Source organism: Canis lupus, chromosome 5, assembly GCF_048164855.1.
Source record: "Canis lupus baileyi chromosome 5, mCanLup2.hap1, whole genome shotgun sequence".
Taxonomy (NCBI): domain Eukaryota; kingdom Metazoa; phylum Chordata; class Mammalia; order Carnivora; family Canidae; genus Canis; species Canis lupus.
This window is the reverse complement of record NC_132842.1, coordinates 60,141,161-60,166,481: the sequence shown is the minus strand read 5'-3', so window position 1 is coordinate 60,166,481 and position 25,321 is coordinate 60,141,161. Positions and strand designations below refer to the sequence as shown.

The following is a 25,321-nucleotide window of genomic DNA, read 5'->3' as shown; positions in this document are numbered from 1 at the left end:
CATCAGCACTGAGTGCCTGGTTCCTGAGCAGAGGTTGTCCCCCATCATTGGCTCGGTTTCTCCTGCCACCAGTCCTGAAGCCCTGTACTAAACTAGAGAGGATGAGGATGATTGTTTGTTCCTGAAAGGGCCAAGTGAACTTCCGGAAATCAGGCAGCAGTCAGCCATGCTGGTTTTACCGACTGTTTTGGAGGCCAGCTCTCCCAGGAAGATGTTAAGATGCCAGAGTCTCCAAATGTGCTTTTCCTCTTAGAAGTTCTTTGCCAGAGGGCATGGATACCCTCACTGTCCTGTGGTGGTTAAAATAGTTGTTAACTTTCCTTTTGGGAAAGCACCAATCTTCCCCAAAATAATAATCGGACCATCTGCTGTTTGTCAGTTGGATTCCATGATCCATCAAGGACGTGGCCTGAGGGTCGGCAGGGGCTGCCTCTGCCTTCATTCTGTCCCACCTATTCACCCTGGAGCACCCACCTCCAGTTGAGCTTCACTAAGAAAGTCTCAGAAGATGAGCCCTGCAGGGGACTTGATTTAGCAAGCTGTACCGTTTATATGTGCTGATTTATATTTTACACAAGTCCCACAGTTCACCTTAACAGTGCTTTACAAAAAGAGTACACAACGGACTTAGCATAAAGTGTGACTTTGTGATCTACTTTTAAATATTAGATCTTCCTCATAGATAGACCTGTAACACCAATGTAAGGGCTTACATTCTTTAAGTATGTATTTGCTCCCTGCCTCACCACTTGTTTATCGTTGTGAATTTGCCTTTCCTTGCATCATACCGTTCTGCTAGCTCCAAATAGGAGAGCTGCCCATGAGCCCCACATAAGGGGTTGGGTCCTCAGCCCTTTGACCTGTGGATGAGACATAATATCAGGAGAAAAGCAACCAGACCTTGAACTGCCCAGATGGGGGAGCTGAGTGGAGTTGAGAGGAAAGCTGTCCCTGGTTGGCTCTGAGGACTTGCCCAGTAAGAGCCATCTGTAGGAGAAATAAGATAACTGGGTTCATTCCAGAAAGGCCAGACTCCCAGAGCAAATCCCAGGGCTTGCCCTAAGACCTGTTCTGTGGTGACACGTGGCCTATTTGGTGTAGAGACACAGGAAACTGAGGCTGAGTTTGCAAGGCCGCAATGTAACAGGTTCCCCTATATCCATGGTTACAGCTTGTGCCCAGAAACCATGGTCCTGTGACAGGCCATTAGGTAAAAGTCATCCTCAGTTCACCCATTCAGGGAACTAAATCCTTTCCCTTGATGGCAGTCCATGATTTTAGGACCATTTATACAGAGATGCAGAGAAAGGCACTGGGAGTCTCACATTCCAGGGATGATTCCAATCTTTCTAACAAAATCAAGGGCAGTTGGAGATTGACAGGGTTAGTGCCTGCCTCAGAATGGCTCATAATCAACTCACTGAGACACTCAAAGGGAAGTACTGACTTGATCAGGGTCCTTTTCAGAGGCCTTGAGATTGTATTTCAAGGATTCTGTTCCTTTTATTTATCTATTTTTAAGTAAAACAGCTCTGGCTGCCTAACTTCAAAGGGAAAACAAGAGGAACTGGTGAGCTCTCTGAGAGCAGGTCCTTTGGTTTTATCACTTCTGAGACGGACAGGCTCATCAAAAAGCAGGAAGCGCTAGTTCACACTGGGACTGGAATGTGGGCCCTGCCCCTGCCCCTTTAGAACTGAGTGTCTCATCAGAGACTTCATGGCAATACGGCTGTTGTTAACTCTTGATGCAATTTTAAATAGGGGCTTGGGTTACTTAATACACAGTATTACAAACTTTTCCCCTGCAGTATCCAGTATTTGCTGATGAACTCACCCACCCCCAACCAAAAAATTGAGGACTGTTCACTCTGGATTATCACTCCTGCCTGCTCTGAGTAAACTCTCTGGGCCAAACTTTTAATACTATATCTAACAACTACGTGTGGATGTGCCAACATACTGCTACCATAGACTAGATCTCCACAGTCCTTGTTTCTCCATTAGGCATCAGAACTTTTGTCTAGCTTATTAGGTAAGGTAGTTCACATCATTGCCAAAGTTCCTCACACTACTCAGGAAATGACTCCCACATGCCAGATGCCTGAATAAAACCCCAGGCTGGTGGGTTGCCCCAGGCCTGCCAAAGTGCTGGCAAGTCCCCCCCACCCCACCAATGACTGGACTCTCATTCAGTATCAGTGTGCCCCAGAGATTGGGTCCTGTGTCCAGCAAATTGGGAGAAAATGTGCATGTTATGGTATCGTTCAAAGTGCTCACTTTATTTCCGTAGAATAAGGCTCCTGCACCTTGATTTTGGAAATGTCAGGAAGAAGTCAGCAACTCATTAAATAGGAGTTGTGTAGCCCTCAAAAAAAAAAAAAAAAAAAAGGCTTTTGGGTGGGGTGGGGGGCGGCTCCTGCATGTCTCCCTTTTCTTCATTCTAGGCTGATTTCATGGTAAACTAGTATCCCTACCACAGGGATACTAGTACCACAGGGCAGGGAGAGGAGGGGAAAGAAATCTGTCTTCCTGCCACTAACCTTTCTAACTGAAAAGGTTAGTGGGAAAAAACTTAAAAGCACTAACTAAAACTACTTAAACAACTTGCACCTCTCCTTGCCTTGTTATATGGCTCATGTGGCTGGCTAGAGTCCGGGGCCTGGCTGAACAGGCCCCGAGGGTCCATGTGCCAGCCCGGGCTCAGCTAGCAGCTACAGAGCCCCTGCATGTTCTGGGCCCTGCTAGGTGACTGGGGATAGCCAGGGGTATCAAGTCACCCTTCTAAAATTGTTCACAAGTCTAAGAAAGTGGCCTCCCCGCACACACACTTCTTTTTGCCACATCTAAGTGGAAATACTGGTGGTTTGAAGTTGCTAACAGCATAGAAAAGTTTTTGACCTAACCTTGATTTTTGAAATTGCTTCTGTGTGCCTTCTGGGTATATAGCCAACGATGGATTGCTCAGCAAATCAAGCAGATTCTTTGCTTTGGCTTCCTATGCCACATCCTCAGTACCAACTCCACATGCCTGGATTCAGACTCCTTGTCTCAGATTGGAGGCCTTTAATAGGCATTCAGTCTGAAAGAAAGTAGAGAGGAGTATCTCTGGGGGTCAGATGGAACAGCTTATCCCTCAAGGAGAGGTGCAGAGCTGTACAGTATGCAGGGAGATGTTGAGAGGAAGGGGTAGAACTTTGATTCACTATTAACAATAAAGGTCAGATCTTAGGGACAAATGGGTTAGGGATGGCTGGCCAGAATCCTAGCATTGCATTAGCATACTCTCCTCCGTGTTGCCTTTATCCCTGGGGTTTTTGAGGATCTGTGGAGAGATGAGAGGGTAAAAGTACTTCAGGCAGTGACTTCTATTTGAGCAGGAAGCGGGGAGCCAGTGATCTCAGAGAGGACTAGGAGAGAAGCTGACATACCGTAGCCCCTTCAGTGGCTCCGGCCTACCTGGCCTTAGACGGGCTCTCAGGTGGTATCCGAGGCTGCAGGGCTTACAGCTAAGAAAGCCCCCTTCATTTGGGCCATGTCCAGTTAAATTTAAATTTCCCATAAACAATGAATAAGTTCTTAGTTAACAAGTATGTCCTACTTTTATTTGGCTGCCCTATCCAGGCTAGCCTCTGCTGGCTTTTGCTGCCTAGAGGCGTCCAGGTTTGGCCGAGGCTCTGGGAGCTCTCCAGCTAAATTGGATTACCCTGATTTGTTGCACTGTTTGTGCTTCTGTGGGCAGTGGAAATGACAGTGAGATATGAAGTCACTTGAGAGAGGGCAGTAACTAGAATTCAGTTTCGAAGAGCCAAGCAGGCTGGCTGCGTGGGATGACTGAGCCCCAGTTGACCCCAGCTGCTATCATCTACTGGGTATTTTTCCATCAGGAATTTCAAATGTGTATTTTATAAAGAGAACAAGGAGGCAAAATACATACAGGCTTTTCTCACTTGGTCAGTAACTTTTATTAGAAATGCAGGGGGGAGAATTCTTTGCTTTATTCAGTTATTTCCTTTTGTCTTTGCTTTTCTGACATTGTTGCTGTGTGGTGTTTGTGGGGAGAAGGGACAGGCAGGAGTCAGTGTATGTGTTCTGCATGTTTCTCTCTGTATAGTAACTTCTGCATTTACTCTGTTTAGGATGGTTCTTTCACCACCACCCCTGTCCATAGCCAGTAAATTTCTGGAATGTTCTCTCAAAATGCCATGTGCTCCCTTTGTTGAGTTCTTCAGTGGAGCAGAAACCTCTCTTGGGTCTTCTTTCCTGGGAATGTTCTTGGCTGAGGCTCAGCCTGGGACTCCTCATAGGGCAGCAGAAGCGCCTCTTGTCAGCCTTCGAGGGTGACTGAGCCATGCCCCTTCTCCTTGCAAGGAAGGCTGTAGCCTCCCAGGTCCCTGGGTCTGCAAAGTCCCCTACAGGTCTGTGTAAGTACAGGACTCCCATCCCAGCTCTGAAGTCTTGTTCTCCCCTCCTGGCCTCAGAATTCAGTCCCTTGGTCAGGGGTCTGAGGAAGGTCAGAGTCTGGCTGGAGGTGTGGTGGGTTGATGATAAGAAGCCTTGCTAATCAACCTAGCATGTGGCATGTGTTCTGGGACTGTGGGAACTGGTAACAGTCTGTGACGCTTTATTTCAGACTCTCAGTGAAAAGTGTTTTATTTTTTTTTTAATTTTTATTTATTTATGATAGTCACAGAGAGAGAGAGAGAGGCAGAGACACAGGCAGAGGGAGAAGCAGGCTCCATGCACTGGGAGCCCGATGTGGGATTCGATCCCGGGTCTCCAGGATCGCGCCCTGGGCCAAAGGCAGGCGCCAAACCGCTGCGCCACCCAGGGATCCCTTTTTTTTTTTTTTTTTTAATTTTTATTTATTTATGATAGTCACAGAGAGAGAGAGAGAGGCAGAGACACAGGCAGAGGGAGAAGCAGGGAAAAGTGTTTTAAATGGGGATTGAGAGCTAGTTATTGGCCTTGGGAAAGGGGAATTATAGGCCTCCAGGATTGGGGGCTACGTATTGGTCAGATGGTGGGAGAGACTTTGGCCTGGACATAGGACGCATGTGTCCTGCTCTCTTGGATGGTATCTGCCTGCATTTCTGACCAGGAAGGGCATTTTTCAGGATCTGGGCTTGGGATTTGGGAATCCATATGCAAAAGACTGAGAAGGTAGGAGGTGCTCATCTCTCTCCACCAGGGGGACCTTGTCCTGGTGAGGGGCTCCGAAGTGATTCCACTCCAACTGCATGTTGGCCCGAGTATTCTGTCCCTGAAGGGAGAGTTTTAGCCCGCTCCCTTTGCATGGGGTCCCTTAGCTTGTTCTGACCCCTAGGGCTGATGAGAAGCCATTTTCTGATAAATCACTTGGGAATTTGGCCTTCATACAAGTGCTTCACATTCCTTTGTTGGGCTTACTGGTCTCTCCCAGGACTCTGCATCACCTCCCAGTACAGGCACAAGTGAGCCTGTGGCTGGCGAGGGAAACTATCTAGGGGGTGAAGACAGATGGAGAGCTGGCCTCTGGGTCAGTGTGGCCCTGTTGTCCAGGCCTCAGAGTTCAAGGCTCTAGAGTGGAGCCCTCTATTAAAACCTTGTAAAATGCCACCCAGGTGGCAGTGAAAGAGGACAGGGCCATTTGTCATCCCAGATGAGGAACCACTGTGGGTCTGTGGGTGTGTCTTCATGCTAATCAGCCTGATAGATAAACTGGCTTGTATTTTCAGGAAAATTAAGCCAAACCATAGAAGGGCACTTTGGTTTCTCCAATACGGATGTTTGAGATGTGGCCCTCTACTGGCCAGCAGCTATCATTAGCCTCAGAAGGATTTCTAGATCCACCACCCCCGCATCCCCACAACTCCACCCTGAAGGGAAAGAGCTCTGCACCAGGGTGGGTGGGGAGAGGGCAGGGCAGGGCAAGGCAGAAGGGGAAAACACCCTCAAGAGCATAGGCTTGTAGAGCACAGAGCCCTGAATGGAACGAGCCCACAGCAGCGCCACCAGGCCTCACGCCTGGCATTTTCAAGAGACAGCCACAAACTTTGGGGCTAGGCTGGCAGTTGGGTTAAAGCCCCTTCACCTCTGGGTGATCAAATGACTGAGGGCAAGTCATCTGACCACCCTGAACCAGTTTGCTCAGGTATAAGGCAGGGATAGAGCTTATGGAAGTCACATTCCTACTGCCTGTCACAGCGTGGCCCTCCATAAAAGTTAACGTTGGCCACCCTGCTCCCAGCCTCCTTTAGACGAGTCTCTGGGGCTTCAGGTATGTCCTCTGCCATTTGGCTTCTGTCTTCACAAGGTTCTTCACATGGATGCAGGGTAGACCAGTTACTCCCACTCCAGGGAGGATGGCTTTTCTTTTTCTTTTCACGTTCCAACTGCCTGTCACAGCGTGGCCCTCCATAAAAGTTAACATTGGCCACCCTGCTCCCAGCCTCCTTTAGACGAGTCTCTGGGGCTTCAGGTATGTCCTCTGCCATTTGGCTTCTGTCTTCACAAGGTTCTTCACATGGGTGCAGAGTAGACCAGTTACTCCCACTCCAGGGAGGATGGCTTTTCTTTTTCTTTTTTTCAAGAAACAAAATTAGGTCAAATTGATAGGCTAAAGCTTCGCTATTAGGCAACAGACGTTGTTTGACATGCCAAGTTCAGCTTGTGATTCCTGTTGGTTCAGTGGCTGCTAAATGGAGAATGTGGGAGCATCTACCCTGTGCCCCGGGCACACGGTAGTGAAGAGAACCCATGTCCCTGCCCTCAAGGAAGTTACATTTTACTGGAGCCAGTGAGACCTACAGCAAAGATCCTCTTCCTGTAGCTTCCCTCAGCCACTCAGCACCCACCAGAGGCCTCGGGGCTAAGAGGTTTGGGATGATTTTTGAAACTGAGGCACAATCCCTGCTTAAGCTCACAGTGTGGTTGGGGAAAAGAGATAAACAGGTATGTGTGCATGTACCCACAGACCCACCATAATAAAATAGAAACCCCTAAGAAAGGCTGCAAGAAAAAGCCAGATACAGAAGATTCCAGGGAGGATTTCCTGTGGCTAAGGGGTACGGGAGCTATCTGCAAGTGACCAGGATTCAGACCCACAGACATGGTGGCGGGGGTGGGGGTGGGAGTTGGCTGTCATGCTAGCCCAGGACACAGTGAACCCCAGCTCCCCTCTTAGCCCGGCCCCCGCCAGCAGTGTCATGCAGCTGTTCATCTCTCCTATGACCTTGAAGCAGGAGCAACAGCAGGACTCAGGTGAGTTGAGGGGCCCTGGAGCCAGGTGAACTGCCAGGGGCCCTAGGCTTCGTGTTCAACCCTTCCTGGCCAAGCTCTTTGTTTAAGAGGTGAGTGTGTGGGACTGGGTGGGGCACCTGGGGGAGGTGTGGTCCATAAGGCAGAGAGATGGGGGCAGGGGTGTCTGATTTGAGGGCACACACTTGTCTGTACAAATCAATAATTTAAAGGCTATTTGCTGGCCTTGGGCAATGAATTCAGCACAAAGGGCTGGCGGCCTGCTGATGTATCCACATGTCCACCCAGGAGAAAAAGCTCTTTAAAAACTTTGTACAACACAGAAGATGGTTTTTAAGAGACTCTGAATCATCATTACCTTTATGAAGAAGAGCCAGACTTTGTGCTGCACACAGCCTCGGTCAACACATTTTCCTCTAGCTTATAGCTCTGGTTCTGCCAGTTTCAGCCCTAGTACACATTTGAGTCACCCAAGGAGCTCTTAAAACCACAGGTATCCGAGGCCCTGTGCCCTGAGCTCGTTCCTGCCTTAGTTGGCCTGGGGAAGGCCCTACACAGCAATTGAAATTTTTTTTTAAAAGCTCCCCAGATTATTTTCCTTGGGTCAGGAACCTCTGTTCCGATTGAAAACAGTAAAGAAGTTGCCTCTAGGCGTCTCCAAGTGTAGAAGCCGCTCCCCCACCTCTCAACACAGATTTTCAAAAAATCCCAGAATGTCTGAAATGCACCAAATAGGAAGATAAAAATTCTAATTAGGAAAAATATGCATTGCATTCAAGCCCACTGGGTCAGCTTGCCCATCATGTACCCACCAAGGTCAAGGGCTAACACAGTCTTTCATGGTAGAGGGTTAACCAGTAAAAATGACATCAGCTGAAGAATATCACTATCGGAGGGACAGGAGGGTTGGGTGGACATTTTGCAGGAAATCACAAGTGATTGACCACCTGACAACTCTAACCAAATCCCTGGTAGTGTCCCACCGGCCCCCAGCCTTTCTGTGTCCACCACTGGCAGGCCCACATTGTGACAAGGCTTGCCCTGAGCCTTTCTCGTGCACGTGCTCAGTGGTGCTGCTAACAACCCACTAGGGATAAGGACCCAACTTATGTTCTACATGCAGCCCCTCAAACTTCCTGCTGTGGATGTCTATACCCTGTGGGACCACCACCCAGCCAGAGTGACCCAATCTGGAGGGGAGATTCCCCTTGCACCCAAACCCCTTCCCCACGTTAGCACAAATGCAACCTCAGAGGCAAGTGTCACCTTGCACTTGACCCTGGGGTGCAGGGTGACCAGAGCCAGTGGTCCTTTGGGATTCTACCTTGGGGTATTAAGGCAATCAACAGCTTATTTCAAGTATCTGGTGAAGAGGCAACCATGGAAGGAGAAGCCAGTCCCACTTTGAGCCTCTAGGATCCTCTTAATATGTCCTGCTTTATACACAGCTTTGGTCAAACCCTGAGCTCTGATGACTGCAAAAGACCAAAGCCAGCTCTTTTGGGTTTCTGCTTCCTATTTCTGAGCAACTCTTCCCACCACTTCTCCCCTGCCCCAACTTTTTTGTTGTTTAATCAACTCTAGCAACTGCCCATACCAGAAAGCAGTGTCATAAGCAGTCAAGGATGGGTTAATTTTCTCCCACTTTTTTTCCCTGATAGTGGAAGAGCTGGGCTAAAATTATATACATATCATTTACATTGCAGAACGCCATTAATATCCTCTAAAATACTTCCTTCACTCCCTCTCTTGATCATCAAAAGACCCATTGACTAAGAGGAATTACCTGTTTGATGATGAAACTAAGGTGTATAGGGATAGGCGTGAGGTCATAAGGTAGGTGGTACAGAGCCAGGGCCAGGCTGATTTTGGCTCACATCCGCCCCTCGACCACTGTGTGTCCAGGGCTGGCCCGGCTTGGGGGACAGGATGGAAGAGCTGCGCTTTTAAAGACAGTTCTGTGGTTCTAGGTCCCTTGATCCTAGCTGTGGGAGCTCCTGGGCTCCATGAAAGAGCCTATTAAACAGTATTCTGGAAAAAAAAAAAGGTATTCTGATTAGAAATATACCATGGATTTCAAAATTGAGCAGAATAACTATGTTTCTCCTATTGCTTTCAAGAAAGGCAAAACAAGTTACAGTAAAGTTAGGAAAGCTAAAGATGTATTGAAAAATGAAAGTTTAGTCTTTAGAGCTCAGGGGTTAGAGCACTTATAAAAGTGAAAGGCTGGGGGCAGGAGACCCCATGGGTTTGGCTTCTCGGTTGCTTGGAGAGCACCCTGGCAGAGCCATCCGGATAGAAGGACACGTGGTCGTATCAGTTACTACAGGACTGAATTTTTGTTAGAATCACAGCTTCAGTCTGCATTGGTGTGGCCAAACTGAGCTTGGACTGCCCTTGCATTGGCGATCTGCTCAGCTAAACCCGATGGAGAGGTAAAGAGTTGATGGAGATTCCTTTTCTTTATGAGAAAGGGAAGAGGGGAGATATGAAATCTCACTCTTTCATCAGATAGTGACCACTGATCATAATCCTGCTTTTTGCCTTGCCTGCCGGGAAGCTCCAAGCTGACGTATGACACTCCCTCCTTAAATGATTCTTTTTACCTTTGTTCTAACTGTGCCTTTTTGTACATTGCACTCCATTGCCCCAGCCAGAGGGCAATCATCCCTTCTCTGAATCCGGGGGTTTATGGTGTCCTGCCTTGGGTTATGGTTACTGTTGGCTTTGCCTCTTTTGATGAACTATATGCCTCTTGAGGACAGTGATCATGCCTTGTCCTTCTGTATCCTCCAAACTAGTCAGACTGTTTCTAAAACATTATGAAAATTTACAGTTACTTGTAGAATGAATGTTGGCTCAATTGGTTAAAAAAAGAAAAGCAAGTCTGACCATGAAGGAAAAGAGCAAGGACTCCCTCCTTTAACGATCAAATATCAAGCAATGTTCCCCCTTTTTGCTTTACCTGCCAGCAGTGTCTACTGCTAGAATGTTGTCTGCTAGAAGGAGCAGGACTGCCACAGGCACGCTTATGTGGTCCGCAGACTCCGGAGAAATCTCCGTTTCTCGGCCGCTGCTGGAGGCGTTGCTCCCCAGAGCCTTCCCAGGGCCTGGCACCTCCCTAGTTGTTCCGCACCCCCCGCCCCGGCGCCCGCAGCGTGTGTGTGTGCTCCCCCCTTCCCCGCCGCCCTCAAGCCTGTGAGCCCCCCGCGGGCAGGGAGCCCGCCCCCCTGTTCACAGCCGCGGCCACCGGTGGGCGGGCGGGCGGGCGGGCGGGGGTGCGCGGGGCCGTACTGCCAGCCGCGGAGCCGCATCCAGAGGAGGAAGCCGCCGACCCCTGGTGTGTTGCTGCAGCTGGTGTTGTGAATCAGGCCGACGAGCAGCGCATCCTCTTACCCGGCTATTTCACGACACCAGGGTTGCATCATACCCATCCTCTCCAGGCGAGCCTCGTGGGACCGGGGCCACGGACGCGGGGATGGGGTGGGCAGGCGGGCGGTTTGTGTGTAAGACTGTTCTCTCTGGTTCCCGGGTCTTGGTCAGCACACCCCTCAGGATCACCTGTCGAGCTGGCCCGTCGCCCCCTCCTGTGCCGCATGCCCCTGGAGTCCCCGGGGTGGGACCACCGAGGCAGCCCTGGCTAGGGATTCCCGGGCTATGCGCCAGCCCGCGCGCTCAGGAGCCCTAGTGGGGGCGGTCTGTCCAGCCTGGCTGTTCCCACAGCCCACCTGGCCCTCCCTGGCCCTATTCTTTCTGCCTTGCACGGCTCCCCACACATCTGCCGCTCCTCAGCAGCATTCCAGAAATAGGTGGTATCCGACACTCCAGGGAAGGCCAGGCTCCTTACCCTGGCATTGCCAGGTTTCCCTGCTCAGAGATGATGCTGCCACTTCCCCGACAGGGTGCTCCCTTCTTCAGTCAAATACCTGCCCTGCGTGAATCCACGTGCTGGCTCTCTCAGCTCTGCCTTCACAATATACCTCAGCACCCAACACCGCTCACCAACCCGCCACCCACAGCCGCTCCTCTGGCCTGACCACCCCACGGTGCACCCGCCGCAGTCCCTGACCAGCCTTGCCTCCACAGTCCATCTTCCATACGACAGCCAAAGTGATCTTTGACAAATAGAAACCTGATCATCACATGATGGACAAAAAAACTTTGGGCCCTAGTTTCTGAGTCCTACGTTTCCCCTTTCATGTCTCAAACCCCATCTCCTTGGTCTCTCTGCTCCACCATACTGGCCTTCCTGCTATCTTGAAGCTCCACCTGCACTCTGATCCCAGGGCCTTTGCACATGCTCTCCTCTCGGTCTAAAAGCCCTGAACTCATACCTGCCTGCATATGGGCAGCTCCTTGTCACTGTTGGAACTCATCTCAAATTCCTCATTTTCAGAGAGGCCTAAATGCCCCTCCTAACTTTTTTTTTTAAAACTTTGTTTTCTTAATAGCGCTTATCGTTAAATGTATTATAATGATTGTTTGCTTATTTACTGTCTGTTTCCCCACTAGAATGTGAGCTCCAGAAGGGCAAGGTCTTTGTCTTGTTCTCCATGATGCCTTCCTTGCCTAGCACGGGGCATAGTATGCAGTAGGCACTCAATAAATGTGTGTGAATGGAGAAACACCTCATATTCCCCCCTTCCTTCCCTCCTCCCTGACCCCCATGGCATTGTGTGTTCCAGACCCGGTCACCTCTTCCCTTGTGTTGACCCCGTACCCCAGAATCCCTTCCCTCTCTCCTAGCCACAGTCACCTTGATGGCTTGTCTGCCAGGCAAGGTTGTGAGTTCCAGTGCTTGTACACAGGAAGGGCCCAATGAATGCTTAAATAAATGCCTCTGTGGCCATGAAGATAGGAGGCTCTGAGATCCAGAGGTTGCAGCAGGCCCCGCCCTGTCCTGACCATGTTAGCCCTGGGCCTCAGGTTTCCACTTCTAGGGAATTTCCCAACCACTGAGTCCTTAGTTCCTAAGATAAAGGAACTTCTCCATTCCCTTGAGAAGCGGGAGACTCAAGGAGCCCAAGTCCAAAATCCCATCTCCTTGGTCCCTCTGCTCCACCATAATGGCCTTCCTGCTATCTTGAAGCTCCAACTGCACTCTGATCCCAGGGCCTTTGCACGTGTGCTCCTCTCGGTCTAGAAGCTGAGAAGGAACTTCTCCGTCCCCCTGAGAAGTGGGAGACTTAAGGAGCCTTGAGTCTCTCCACCAGCGGCTGACACTGGCAAGGTGAGTCACCACTGACACTGGTGCAGCCTTCGATTCCATTTTGCTGCTGAGGCTCATCCCAGTCAAACGATTTGTCCCAAGACCCATGGAAACTGAAGTCTGAGATGCGAGCTTGAGACTCAATCTCAGGGCTTTGTTTTGGATCCGCTCGATTCTGAGTCCTGGCTCCTGGACCTTCAGGGCTCTGAGAGCCTCATGAGAGCTGAAACCTGCAAAAAGAGCACCGTGTCTCTGCGATCCTGAAGAGTGTCTGCAACTGGACGATATTCCGTCCACATGTAAGAATCCCCGTTCCTAGGGGCTTGTGCTTTGGCGCAAGGTAGTGCCGACAGTCTCTTCCTCTTATTCTATTGCTAAGGCCTTCAAGGGGTCTTGTTTATCTCTCTCCTCCCCCCAGAGAGATGAAGAGGGACAGGAAAGTTTTCTTGAAGCAGCAGTTCTCCCTCTGGGGCTGGGAGGTACCTTGGAGCTGCCCCGGGCCTGGCTTTCACGGAGGGAGGAAGAAATGACTTGCCCAAGGTCACCGACAGATCTGTGGCTCCTCCCTCTCTGTGGTCCCCATGCTCCTGGGAACCAGCCCTCGCCCCTTCTGGCCCCTTCCTCTCCCAGGATGTTAATCAGGAAATTTCCACAGTTGCTCTGGGGACAGGGTGTGTGGATTAGTGGAAGGGGCTGTTGGGCAGCTGTGACTTGGGCCAGTCAGGTGGCAGTTTAAAAGTGAGAGAATGATAAGATCTGCCCAGAGGCATCGTGGGAGGGAATGAGTGACCTGCCCTCTTCTCCCTAACCTGACCGGTAGGGGGCTGCCCGGAAGGTGGAACACTGACCTGGAGTCTCACCTCCTAGCCCTCAGCCCCACTGGCAGCCTGTGTGAGGGCTGCGGACACACTTCTCCAGAAGCTAGAGGGGGACCTAGAAATCCTGGCAAGGGGGTAGGCAGGCCTGGGGGGAACTAGGAGGAGCCCCAAGAAAAGTCTTTTAAAAAATTAACATGCATGGGGCACCTGGGTGGCTCAGCAGTTGAGCCTCTGCCTTTGGCTCAGGACATGATCCCAGAGTTCCGGGGTCGAGTCCCACATCGGGCTCCCTGTGGGGAGCCTGCTTCTCCCTCTGCCTGTGCCTGTGTCTCTGCCTCTCTCTGTGTCTCTCATGAATAAATAAATAAAATCTTTTTAAAAATTTAACATATGAAGAATATCTAAACTTTGCAAAAAGCTATACAGTGATCATAATCTTCTGGGCCTGTCACCGAGGGCCTGTCTTCCCCAGCTCACCTCTATGCCTGTTTGAGCCAGGAGAATGCCCAGGAGCTGCCCCTTGCCCCCTGACTCAGGGTGACACCGAGGGTTTCTGTGGCAGCTGCTCTTTGGCCTCTGCTTCTGGCTCCCCTTCATCATTCATTCAACAGACATTTATTGAGGACCTACTGTGTGCTGATCTAGTTGCTTCAGGCTATCAATGGACAGGATAGGCCCAGATCCCTGCCCCCGTGGGCTTGCCTTCTAGAAGATTAGGCAAAACTTATGTCCCCCTTCCCAGAAAAATGCACTTAGGTGTGCAAACTTGTCCACAATTTTGCGGGGCTCCTGGAGCCCAGGCCAAGCACACTCATCTTGGAGCCTGAGCCCCTAACGCAATTTGCGGCTCTGACACAGGTGAAGCATTCCCCGCTGCCCCCTTCTGCCCGGGCCTGCAGCTGGGCACACCTATCCTGGGCCCCCCTGGGCCAGAGTGAGAGGGGACAGGCGGGCCCCCCTGTAAGTCCTCAGTCAACTAGGCCTGGCTTGCCGGTAGAAGTCATGGAGTCCAGAAAAGTCCAGGCATCTCAGCCCAAGTCTGAGGGGCAGGGCAGAGGGGGAGAAGAAATGTGTCTCCCGTGTCTCTCCTGAGGATGGCTGGTGCCTGGAGCTGGCAGTGCCTCCGTCTATCCCCTGCCTCCAGAGAAGTAGCTCATCCTCCAAGACTCCTGGTCAGGGGTTGTCCCATCCTGCTGTCCTCACCCTGACCCTTCTCAGGGGCGTCTCTCCCATTGCTGCCCTCGCTACACAGTGGGCTGGGCTGTCTCCATGTCCCTTTCCCCCACTTACTCAGCAGCATCGTGAGCGCAGGCACACCTTCCCGCTGGTGGCACATCAGCTGGTGGCACATCCCGCTGGTGGCACATCACATGGTGGCACCACGCTAACTGCTAACGCCTCTCTCCTGACCCCTGCCTGGTTTCAGCTCAGATTTCAACCCCGCAATGGCTCAGGCGCCTCTGGTGACCAGAGGGCTCCCTCCTACAGCCCCCCATGCATTCAAAGCGTGGCCTCAGGGCTGCTGGCAAAATCGGAGCCTGATCTGACTCTGCACCAGGGTGGGGTCTTTGCCCCCTGCCTGCCAGGGACGCTGGGGGCTCCCTGCCTGTGCTGGCCCGGGGGAGGCACTATCTCCTGGGGCTCTATAACCAGTGTCCTGGAGGCAGAGCCTGGGAGGCTGTGCAGTGAGTGTGGGGGTGGTACCCAGCTGCCCTGTGGACCTCGCCAGTCCACAAGGGGCGGAGTGGGGGGCTACACATCACACCGGGCACATGCTGAACTCTGGTTTGGGGGTGCTTGCACATACTGGCTCATACTCTCTGAGATGTCTTTGGAAGGACATGCCCAATGGGAGTCAGAGGTCCAAGTGAGAGACTAACCTTTTCTATATATGTGTGTATATATAAACTACATTTTTAAGTGTCATGCCATTCATCTAGTCACAGTGCTAAGTACCTAAAAAATAAAACAAAATACTATGTACTCAAATAAGAGGCTTTTGAACCACGTAGGGTGGAGCCTCAGGTGTCTCTGGGGCCCCTCACGGGCTTCCTGAGTGTCCTCTGGCGAGTACTCCTTCCCAGAGTCCCACAGATGTCCTCTGCTCTCGGACTCAGAAAAGCCTCTCGGGGACCCGGGGGTGAGGTGTGTTTCCCCCTTTCCCGCTCTGTGCCTGGCTCTGGTCCCAGGCAGGGCTGCTATCTCCGCGATCAAGGGGCGGGCAGGACAGCAGTGGGCACGTGCTCGGCCTCCCACCCTGTCCGGGACCCTGCTCGCCAGCCGTGGGCGGTTTGGACCAAACTCCCTCCTCCTCCCTGCTGTGGGCCCAGCCTATAAAGCCACCCAGGACGTCCCCGCCGCCCCTGGCCCCCTCCCCTGACACCCAGTGCCACAATGGCAGAGCTGCCGGTGTCAGAGATGCCAGGGGACCCCGCACTGTGCAGTGGGCGCTTCATCATCAGCACGCTGCTGGGGGGCGATGAGCCCCCACCGCCGGCTGCCTGTGATAGCAGCCACCCCAGCCACCTGACCCACGGCAGCACCTTCTACATGCGTACCTTTGGCTACAACACTATCGATGTGGTGCCAGCCTACGAGCACTATGCCAACAGCGCCCTGCCTGGAGAGCCCCGGAAGGTCCGGCCCACGCTGGCCGATCTGCACTCCTTCCTCAAGGTAGGCACCATCTCAAAGCCTGGCCACTTTCCTGCTGTGTGACCTTGACCCAGTTACCTAACTTCTCTGAGCCTTGGCTCTGTCATCTGTGCTGTGGGGACAGACAGTTGTCTTCTTCATGGGTTGAGAGGCCTGAATGAAATGCGGGCATGGAAGCCATAAAGATCCGGACACATATTGTAGTGTTTATTGTCCAGTCATTGGCAACACAATCATCAGTCTTGGCCTCCTACAGAGGTAATGAGCTCCCGGGCGTGGCAGTGCACAGAGGCTGCACACACCTGAAAGAGAAAGGGACATGGGACCGAGGGAGGTCTGCAGCAGAGGGGAGGCTGGACCGTGGAGGGTGTGGATGGGGAGCCGGATTGTTGGTGCCTGCCTGACCTGCGGCCTCTGGGCTCCAGCAGGAAGGCAGCCACCTGCATGCCCTGGCCTTTGACACCCGGCCCAGCCATGAGATGACCGACGGGCTGGTGGAGGACGAGGCAGGCACCAACAGTGAGAAGCAGCCTGGGGAGCCCGTGCGCTTTGGCTGGGTCAAGGGGGTGATGGTAAGTAGGGTGTGGATGGGATGCCCAGGAATGCAAGTGGGGGAGACATGGCTCTATCCAGGGGCAGCTCTGACTCTCAGGTCTTAGTGGCCAGGGTAGACCCAAGGCCCAGCCTGGGCCGCAGTTTCCCCATCTGCAAAGCGACCTCCAATTTTCCCTGGTTTTGTGCTTCTCCAGCCCCATGTATTCCCCAGGTTGATATCTCACCCTGGGAAAGATCTCTGGATACCTGCTTGTCCTGTGGCATTGGACAAGTTAGTTAACCTGTCTGTGTCTCAGTTTCTTCACCTGCGAAATGATGAGAATTAAATGAGTTAATAGACGAACACTGGGTGTTATACTATATGTTGGCAAATTGAATTTAAATTTTTTTTAAAATTTGCGTACCAAAAAAAAAAAAAAAAAACAAAAAACAAAACAAAAACAAAAACAAAAACAGACCGGCTTGGATCAATGCCTTCCTAGGAATTATTAGAAGAAAATGTTTTCCCCCGTAGCCACCAGGGGGCAGCACTAAACACACAACTCCAGGAGCGTGTTTTGTCGTTCCCCGGTGATGGGAAGGGGAAGGCGTCCTGCAGGGTAGAGCACCAGCAGAGAATCAAATGAACTTTGGAAGGCATTATGGGACTTTTCAGAGGGGATCGCATCCCTAGAAGGCTTTGGTCCTGCTTCGGGAGGGGGTGGGCGCAGGAGGCCTGGATTCCGACCTTACTCTGCCTACTGGCTGTGCTTCCTCGTTTCCATCTGAACTGCGAGCTCCCCTCCACCCCAGCAGCTCATATATGGAGTATGGATCTTCCCTCCAGGCTGCGGGCCGTGTTCAGTATCTCGGAGCACACAGAGGGCCTTAGAAGTCTCCCCACCTCGTAAATCCCACATGCTCCTGCCCCACCCCAAGAACTTGGCCGGAGCCAAAGACCACAGCAGCACCCCCACCTCCCTGGAATTCAGTCTCAGCTGTAGCCTCTGTCTTTGCTTTAAATTTGGAAGCTGAAGTCACAGCAACACGAGCGTTGTTTCTGCTTGTGTGTGGGGCCTTGGCTCAGCTGGCATTTGCTGTGCTCCCCAGAGATGCCAGGCCCTGGGCCAACAGCTGGCCACTGGGACCATGGCTGGGGCTGGCAGACACAGAATCCTCACCTCCTGGGTGGGAGGGGCAGGTGGATCTCTGGGTACGCCTGCCCTCCCTGCCCCACAGAACTGGAGGGGCATTGAGGTAGGAACCCACTGATGTAAGTAGAGCAAAGAAAGGACCCAGGGTCCCCTAGGTCAAAGTTCCGATGCCATACCATGACTGGGGACAGGGACTTGTGTGTTTGGCTTCGGGATATCCAGCCCACCCCTGACCCCTGGCCTCTGACCCCTCTCTCATCCCAGATCCGTTGCATGCTCAACATCTGGGGCGTGATTCTCTACCTACGGCTCCCCTGGATTACAGCCCAGGCAGGCATTGGTGAGTGCCACCTCTGGAGGGAAGGCGAGGGTATGCCTGAGACCTGATCCTCCCAGACCTCCATCCTGAATTTGGGGTACAGAGCCACAGGCTCCTGCAGTGACAGAGGTCAGGGAAGTGTGACAGAGGAGTCTAGACATGGAGTAATCAGGCCTGGGGTCTCTCCCCGGCTCTGTTTGCCCTCAGTGGGTCACTCAGCCTCTTGGAGTAAATCTCTACTGCATAGCATCCAGGTTAGAAACTTGTGCTCTGGACAGACACCAAGGTTCAGTTGCTAGCTCTCATGCTGTGCGACCTTGCACAAGTTTCTTAACCTCTCTGAGCCTTAGTTTCCTCATCAGTAAAATGGATGTGATAAGTGTCCCTACCTCACAGACCTATTGTGGGATTTCTATGATGTATGTAAAACAGCATAGGACTTGGCACCAAAGATGCTTATTGAGTGGTGACTTTTTTATTCCTAAAGGAGGGTGACTTCCCATGGGCTCATCAGCTCCCTGGCTGTTCAGAATATACCAGGTGGGAGACAGAGACCCATTTTTCAGATGAGAAAACTGAGGCCCAGAGAAGGGAGGTGACTTAGGTGGTATGGCAAACCAGTTGGCTGAGTCAGGTTCCTCATGTGGCTCCTCACCTGGGAAATGCCCCAGCTGAGTTTTTTGGTGACCACATCCCCACCCACCCCACAGTCCTGACCTGGATCATCATCCTGCTGTCCGTCACCGTGACCTCCATCACCGGCCTCTCCATCTCAGCTATCTCCACCAATGGCAGGGTCAAGTCAGGTGGGCCCCACCCCACCCCAAAGGCCCTCCTCCTTCCTGTCACTCCCCTGGTCTTCCCCCTGGGAATGGGCCTCTGAGCACTCCCTATCAAAATGGGGATGCCCCAGCCTGCTCCCCCTGGTTCCAGGTGAAGGCTTTGGGTCCCCATGGATGGGCTGGGGGTCCCATGGTTACCCTCTCCCAACCTCTGTGTCTGCTTGCCCCAAGCCCACCCCAGCCAGCTGACTCCTCTGGTTTCATGGCTCTTGGCTCTGTCCCCAATAGGTGGCACCTACTTCCTCATCTCCCGGAGTCTTGGCCCAGAACTAGGGGGCTCCATTGGCCTCATTTTTGCTTTTGCCAACGCTGTGGGTGTGGCCATGCACACCGTGGGCTTCGCGGAGACCGTGAGGGACCTGCTCCAGGTGAAGCCAGAGGGAGCCTGGGCAGCCTACCTTGCTCCCCTCCAACCCCGACTGGGCCGGGCCCTCCCTCCCGTCTGCCCAATTTTCCCAGTCAGGGACCGAGGCCACAGTCTGATCCGCTGTGGGTGACCATGATGATATCATCAAATAAAGACCATTCCTTGAGTCCCCTTCAAGGGTGTGTGTTGCCTTTAGGGTCAAATTGTCCAGGCCGAGACAGCAGCCACTGTGGAGGCTCTGCTGGCAGGGAAGGTGCTTGTGTTTGTGTGTTGCTATGAGAGGGCGCCCATAGTTGAGGTGAATCCAGGTGGAGGAGTCTGGAGGGTGGGCTGTTCCGAGGGCAGCCTGCAGCCTGGCCTGTCCCCCTCCCCAGGAGCATGGCACACCCATTGTGGACCCCATCAATGACATTCGCATCATCGGCGTGGTCACCGTCACCGTGCTGCTGGCTATCTCCCTGGCTGGCATGGAGTGGGAGTCCAAGGTGAGGAGGGGATGTTGGAAGTGGTGAGGTGGAGAGGTGGGAGTCGTGAGGCCTCGCTCCCAGTCCAGGAGCAAGTCCCAGTCTTCTTGGTGTATCAGCTAGGCTTTCAGCTCTGCTGCTGTGACAAATAGGCCCTAGGGATCAGGGTCTTGAGCAAGAGTGGTGTGTTTCTCTCTCCCGTAACAGTCCAGGTGTGTGTGGTTCCTGCAGCTCAAACACCCAGACCACTTCCGTCCTATGGCCTCTCTCTCCCTGGGTGTGCCCTTCATGCACCTGCTCCATGGCGGCCACCAGGGCCACCAGGGCCACCGCCCAGTCAGCAGGGAGGGGAGAGGGCAAAAAGGAGGGACTTCTTTTTCCTTTTCTTTTTCGGGCACCACCTTGGAGTTGCACACATCCCTCTGCTCACATCCCATCAGCCAGAACTTGGTCTCATGGCCACACCTAAGCTACAGGCAGGGAGGAGGGATGCATGCTCATGGGAACCTGTATCCAGCAAATATTCAGAGCTTAGCAGGGAAGGAGGGCTGAATAAATATGGGGCGTCAGTGGGCAGACTTGCCAGATCTGGCCTCCACCCCCCACCCCTGTGTCTCCTCTCTCTCTCTCACTCTGGCCTCCAGCTCCGCTAGCCTCCTCGCTGTTCTTTGAGTGTCCCCAGCTTATGCCCTCTGCTGCTCACTCCTCTGCCTCCTTTGGATCCTTGAGTTACCTTCGTCAGCTGCTCTGCTAAAGTAGCCCCGACACGGTCCCTCTCACACCCTCGTTCTGACCCTAGAGTCATGTTCCATATTTATCAGCAACACAAAAGCCTTGCTGTATTGCCAACTCCTAGAACGGGGCTGGCAGCCTAAGGGGTGTAGATGAATGAATGAATGAATGAATGGGGGAAGGAGAGGCCCTGGGCAGGTCCTGTCCTGCTGGGGCTCCCTGAGCATGAGGCCAGGCCATCTGACCTCTAGGGTCTTTTATCCCTAGGCCCAGGTGCTTTTCTTCCTTGTCATCATGGTCTCCTTTGCCAACTACTTGGTGGGGACGCTAATCCCCCCATCTGAGGACAAGGCTTCCAAAGGCTTCTTCAGCTACCGGGGTACGTGCAGGTTGGGTCCATGGCTCTGGAGACAGGTACAGCTTGTCCACCCATCTGGGCCATTCTGTGGGCAGTGGGAGGACACGACCCCCAACTCCTAGGACCACAGAAGCTGCCAGAGAGGAGGAGCCTCCTGCCTGTCTGGCTGGGCCCAGCCTTCCAGGGGGCCTGACTCAGGCTTTGGTCTTGCAGGAGACATTTTTGTCCAGAACTTGGTACCCGACTGGCGGGGTGCAGACGGCAGCTTCTTCGGGATGTTCTCCATCTTCTTCCCCTCCGCCACAGGCATCCTGGCAGGTGCCAACATCTCTGGGGACCTCAAGGTGAGTGGGACACTCGTCCCCCTGCTTCCTGGCCCTGTCCTCCCAGGATCTCCAAGACCGCGGGGCCAGAGCTTCTAAAACCCAGTCGAGTCCAACTCAACTCAATCCCAGCCAAGCAAACCAACTCTGTTCATTCCCCTCCATTCTGAGGTTGTTGATTGACACCAGCTAGGCCTGGAGGACCACCCTGAAAAGGGCGGGTCTCCTCCCTAGTTCCCAGGGTCTCTCAGCCTCAGGGGGAAGACTGGGCCAGGTCAGACTGGTTCGTGCACCTCCTTGCTGGGCTGACCCGCACCCCCCCCCCCCCCCGGGCTCTCCCTCTCAACTGCTCAGAGGTCCAGGCTCCCGTCCACCATCGCCGCTGTCCCCTGTCCCCACGTCCCCTGCCCCAGCCCCCAGGATCTGCTGTTTCCTCCATGTTGCCTGTCTTTCCTCCACATTTTTATCTCTGCTGCGCTCTCTCCCTGGGATGTTTCTTTACCTTGAGAAGTTCTGTTCCTCGTTGAAATAACACCTCCGTCCTAAAATCTTTCCCAGCCCTTCTGCCAGAGTCATGGGTCCCCTTGCGTGTGGAGGTCAAGCCATTTATGAGTCTCTTCCCCCTTCCAGTTCTCTTTATCTGGAGAGCTGAGGCCTACCTCAATGTCCTCACTCCCAGCTGAGAGGCAGACATCTACTAGGTGCTCAGTCCATGTTTGTTGAGTGAATAGTGGTGAAATGTATTGAATGGGAGATTTAGAGAAGAAGCACAAAGCGCTATAAAGTGGGGGAGGAGAGACGGACGTTGGCAGGGGCTCCAGCCAAACTCCTGGGTGGAGGTGGGGCCGGAGCTGGACTTTGAAAGCCAAGAGGTCCAGTGGTGTCTGGGCTGGGGCAGTGTCAAGGAGAGAGATGGTGTGCGGTGGAGTGAAGGCGGAGAGCCTGGCCCGGTGCTAGGAACACTTCCTCCCACACCCAGCCTCCAGTCCCACTTGAAAGGGGTTCCTTGATGCATTTTCTTAAATGAATTAAGAATTGTGCCTTGGAGACAGTCTCCACCCCACCTGGCTCTGAGTGAGTGTGCCCAGGGGGAACAGGACATGGCCTGGAAATCAGAGCTGGTCACATTAGCCCGGCTCCTGTCTTCTCTCTGGGGAGCAGCCAGCAGAGGCCTGGCCTGCCTGCCTGCCTGCCTGCCCCGAGGTCCCTGCAGAGGCCGTCCTTGTGCTCAGCCCGGTTCCCCTGCCAGCTCTGTCACAGAGCATCGTAGCCTCACGATTCATCCAGACGCTTCGTGCAGCCTCTCAAGTTTCCAACCATCGGGGTGTGCAGGTGTCAGGGGCCAGGCAGCTGTTCTGGAGCTGCAGGTGGGGCAGGGGGTGCACCTTTGCTCTGTCCTAAATGCCCTCAAGCCTTAAAGGGGACCTTCCCTCCTGAATCCAGCCCTCAGCCTGTCCTGTGAGACAGGGTGTCCTCAGCAGAAGAGTAGCTCCTTTCCATGGAGACTTGAGGCAAGGCCCTTAAAATATCTCGGGGCTTCAGCTTTGCCAATGGTAAAACCGACACCACCCCTTCCTATTGCAAAGCAGAGAATGAGGATTCCCTGCTTTGAACAGTGCCTAGCAGGGAGGAAGTACCAAAGGCTGGTAGTCAAGGTCATGGTAATTTTTTCCATGTGGCTGCAGGGTGGCTCGTTCTTCACAAAAGTTATCCTCGGGGGTGACTGTGAGGGCTCATACCATCGTCACCCAGATGTCACCCAGAGCAAGCCAAGCTCAGAGAGGGCTGGGGGTCCTAAGTAAATAGGACGTGGCGTTCGCTCGATGGTGGAGATGGAGCGCAGAGGAGGGTAGGTCACCCCTGGGGACATGGAGCAAAGTCAGACAAGGTGGCCAGAGGCCACCCAGAAGGTGACATAGGAGCCAGGACCTAAGGGGGTGATGTCAGAGTTCCCATCATCACTATTAATCCCTCACACCTCCCCAGCCCCCTAGTGCTTACAGAGCAATCTTGTGACCGTCCCCCTGTGCTATGGCCGAGGAAAGCTTTACTAGCTTAATTTTGCAATGGGGAGGCTGAGGCTCAGAGACAAGGGGCTTCCTAGTGATGTGGGGTCAATTCCTTGCCTGGTGTGGCCCCAGGGCAGGTTCCTGAGCACAACACGGTTCCCACTCCTGAGTGCTCCCATTTATGGGTGCTTACTGCCTGCCGCGTATCATCCTGAGGCATCATGAGGTTCAGGGGCTTGTCCCTCTCTCATGGCTGAGAAGAGATGCTGGGATGTAGACTCAGATGTGCCTGACTTATGAGCCAGGGGCGGAGATTTCAGGCCAAGAGGTGGGGGCCTGATGGAGGCCGGGTGGAGCCATCTCCTGGGGACGCTGACACCAACCACCACGAACACTGGCGCTTAAAACAACAGACATTTATTCTGGCATATGGTTTGGGAAGTCAAACGTCCACAACAAAGGTATCAAGGGCCAGGCTCCCTCTGAAGGCTCTAGGGGGTTGGGGTGGGGGGTCCTTCCTCTCTTCTCCCAGCTTCTGGCGGCTCTCACAAGCCCCAGCCTTCCCTGGCATGGATCTGCCTCTCTGCAGTCCCTGCCCCTGCCTTCCTGTGGCTTTCTTCCCTCCGTGTGTCCTTGCCTCTTCTTTCAGGAAGACTGGTCACTGGATTTAAGACCTGCCTAACTGGGCAGGACCTCATATTAACTAATTACTTTTGCAAAGACCCTTTTTCCAAATAAGGTCAGATTCTGAGGTTCTGGGGGAACAGGAATTTTTGGAGTCTCCATTCAAGCCACTCTAGGTGGGATGGGAAGTTAGGCCAGTCTGCTGGCCTAGGGACCAGGGACTGTGTGCTTTACCTAGTCACTCCATCCTGGTACACGACAGGGCTGCAGGGCCCCCAGAGCAGAGACCTTGGCCTCCCTCCCGCTCTGCACCTCTGTGTCTACTTTGCTCTGGCCTGCCACTCCCCTCCGCCCATCCCCTGCCTTCAGAGCTACCTCGTCGGTCAGTCGGTCGGTTGGTTGGTGGTCTCCTTCACCATGAGGCCTCCCGTGGTTCCTGCAACCTGTTGTGCTCTCTCCCTGCCCTTGTTCTGCAGCACACCCCAGTCTGCCCTGTGTTGGCAGGATCTTGCCTGTACCTCTTCTCCCTGGGCCCAGGGTCCTCAAGGTGAGGCCAGGACTTGGCCATCACTGAACGACTGTTGGTTCCAAATCAGGCTCCTGAGTGTTTGAGGCAGAGAACCGGGTCGTTGCCAGCCTTGTTTGGACCTGCCTGAGATGCTGAACCATGTCATGGTCCCTCCAGCTCTGTAATTTGTGGTCCTACCTGCCAGCTGTGCAGAATGGCCTGGGAAAAGCTGGGGAGGTGCATGGGTTTACTCCCAATGCCCATGTGGCCTGCCATGGGGTTGGGGTCTATGCCTGGAGGGAGGAACCTGAGGTAAAAATTCCAGCCTGTGTTACTCCACAGTAACATTGTTACTCCACAATTTTTCCTCGGAGGGGAGAGTTTGGGGCTTGTCTGTATATTAATTGCTGTGGTACCACACAAACCAATCGGTGCATAATAGTGATCAATTTGCAACCAGCGTGGCCGGTGAGCCGGGCCCTAATCTAGGAGCCTGATGCAGATTAATTCACCCAGCCAGCAGTCCTGTGGGGCGGCAGGGGCTGAGGCATAGGAGACCATGCCCCCCATCCAGCCGGTCACCTGGGCTCTCAGAGCCTGGATGTATTCTCAGCCCCATGTTCTTGTGTCCCATCCTGCTCTGTGGGTTGCAGTCGTGAGGGTCCTTCCTCCCTGGGCCCTGGGGAAGGGGGCTCTGAGAGGCCAGGTCAGGGGTTGCTGGCCCACCTCTGGCCCCAGACAAGGGCAGGACCTGGAAGAAGGCCCAGAGGCTGCCCTCCTTCCCTCCCTCCCCCTTCCCCAGGACCCTGCTGTAGCCATCCCCAAAGGAACACTCATGGCCATTTTCTGGACCACTGTCTCCTACCTGGCCATCTCAGCCACCATCGGTGAGTAGCCAGCCCAGATCGCTGGAAGGGGCACAGGGTACTTGGCTCTCCAACAGGAAGAGCTGGACCAGGACGACATGGCAACCTCAGGAAGTGGAGCCTCAAACCCTATTCTGGGGACAACTGGCGGTGACTAGAACAGCTTCATGGGAGGCGGTAGTTTGTGGTGGGGGTGGGGGTGGGAGTGGTCAGCCCAGGCTCTCTGGTCCCTTCAAACCTTAAGTCACAGATTCAAGGGTGGGAAAATCCTAGAGGACAAATCATACTCTGAGTTGAGGACTC

At 53.3% G+C, this 25,321-nt stretch overlaps 1 protein-coding gene across 3 annotated transcripts in view; it reads left to right on the top strand.

Annotated features, from left to right (window-relative positions):
* Positions 1-15,612: 15,612 nt before the first annotated feature.
* SLC12A3 (solute carrier family 12 member 3) overlaps positions 15,613-25,321 on the top strand; it is a 35,600-nt gene continuing 25,891 nt past the window's right edge. Inside the window, exons 1-9 of one of the 3 annotated variants that reach the window (XM_072827008.1) lie at positions 15,613-15,939; positions 16,347-16,490; positions 17,871-17,946; positions 18,636-18,731; positions 18,996-19,135; positions 19,509-19,619; positions 20,598-20,709; positions 20,902-21,032; positions 24,955-25,039. In XM_072827008.1, coding sequence (XP_072683109.1) covers positions 15,658-15,939; positions 16,347-16,490; positions 17,871-17,946; positions 18,636-18,731; positions 18,996-19,135; positions 19,509-19,619; positions 20,598-20,709; positions 20,902-21,032; positions 24,955-25,039 — 1,177 coding nt within the window. In that variant the 5' untranslated portion in view covers positions 15,613-15,657. Of the gene's footprint in view, positions 15,940-16,343; positions 16,491-17,870; positions 17,947-18,635; positions 18,732-18,995; positions 19,136-19,508; positions 19,620-20,597; positions 20,710-20,901; positions 21,033-24,954; positions 25,040-25,321 lie in introns of all 3 variants that reach the window. The other 2 variants (XM_072827007.1, XM_072827009.1) reach the window with 2 other exon arrangements.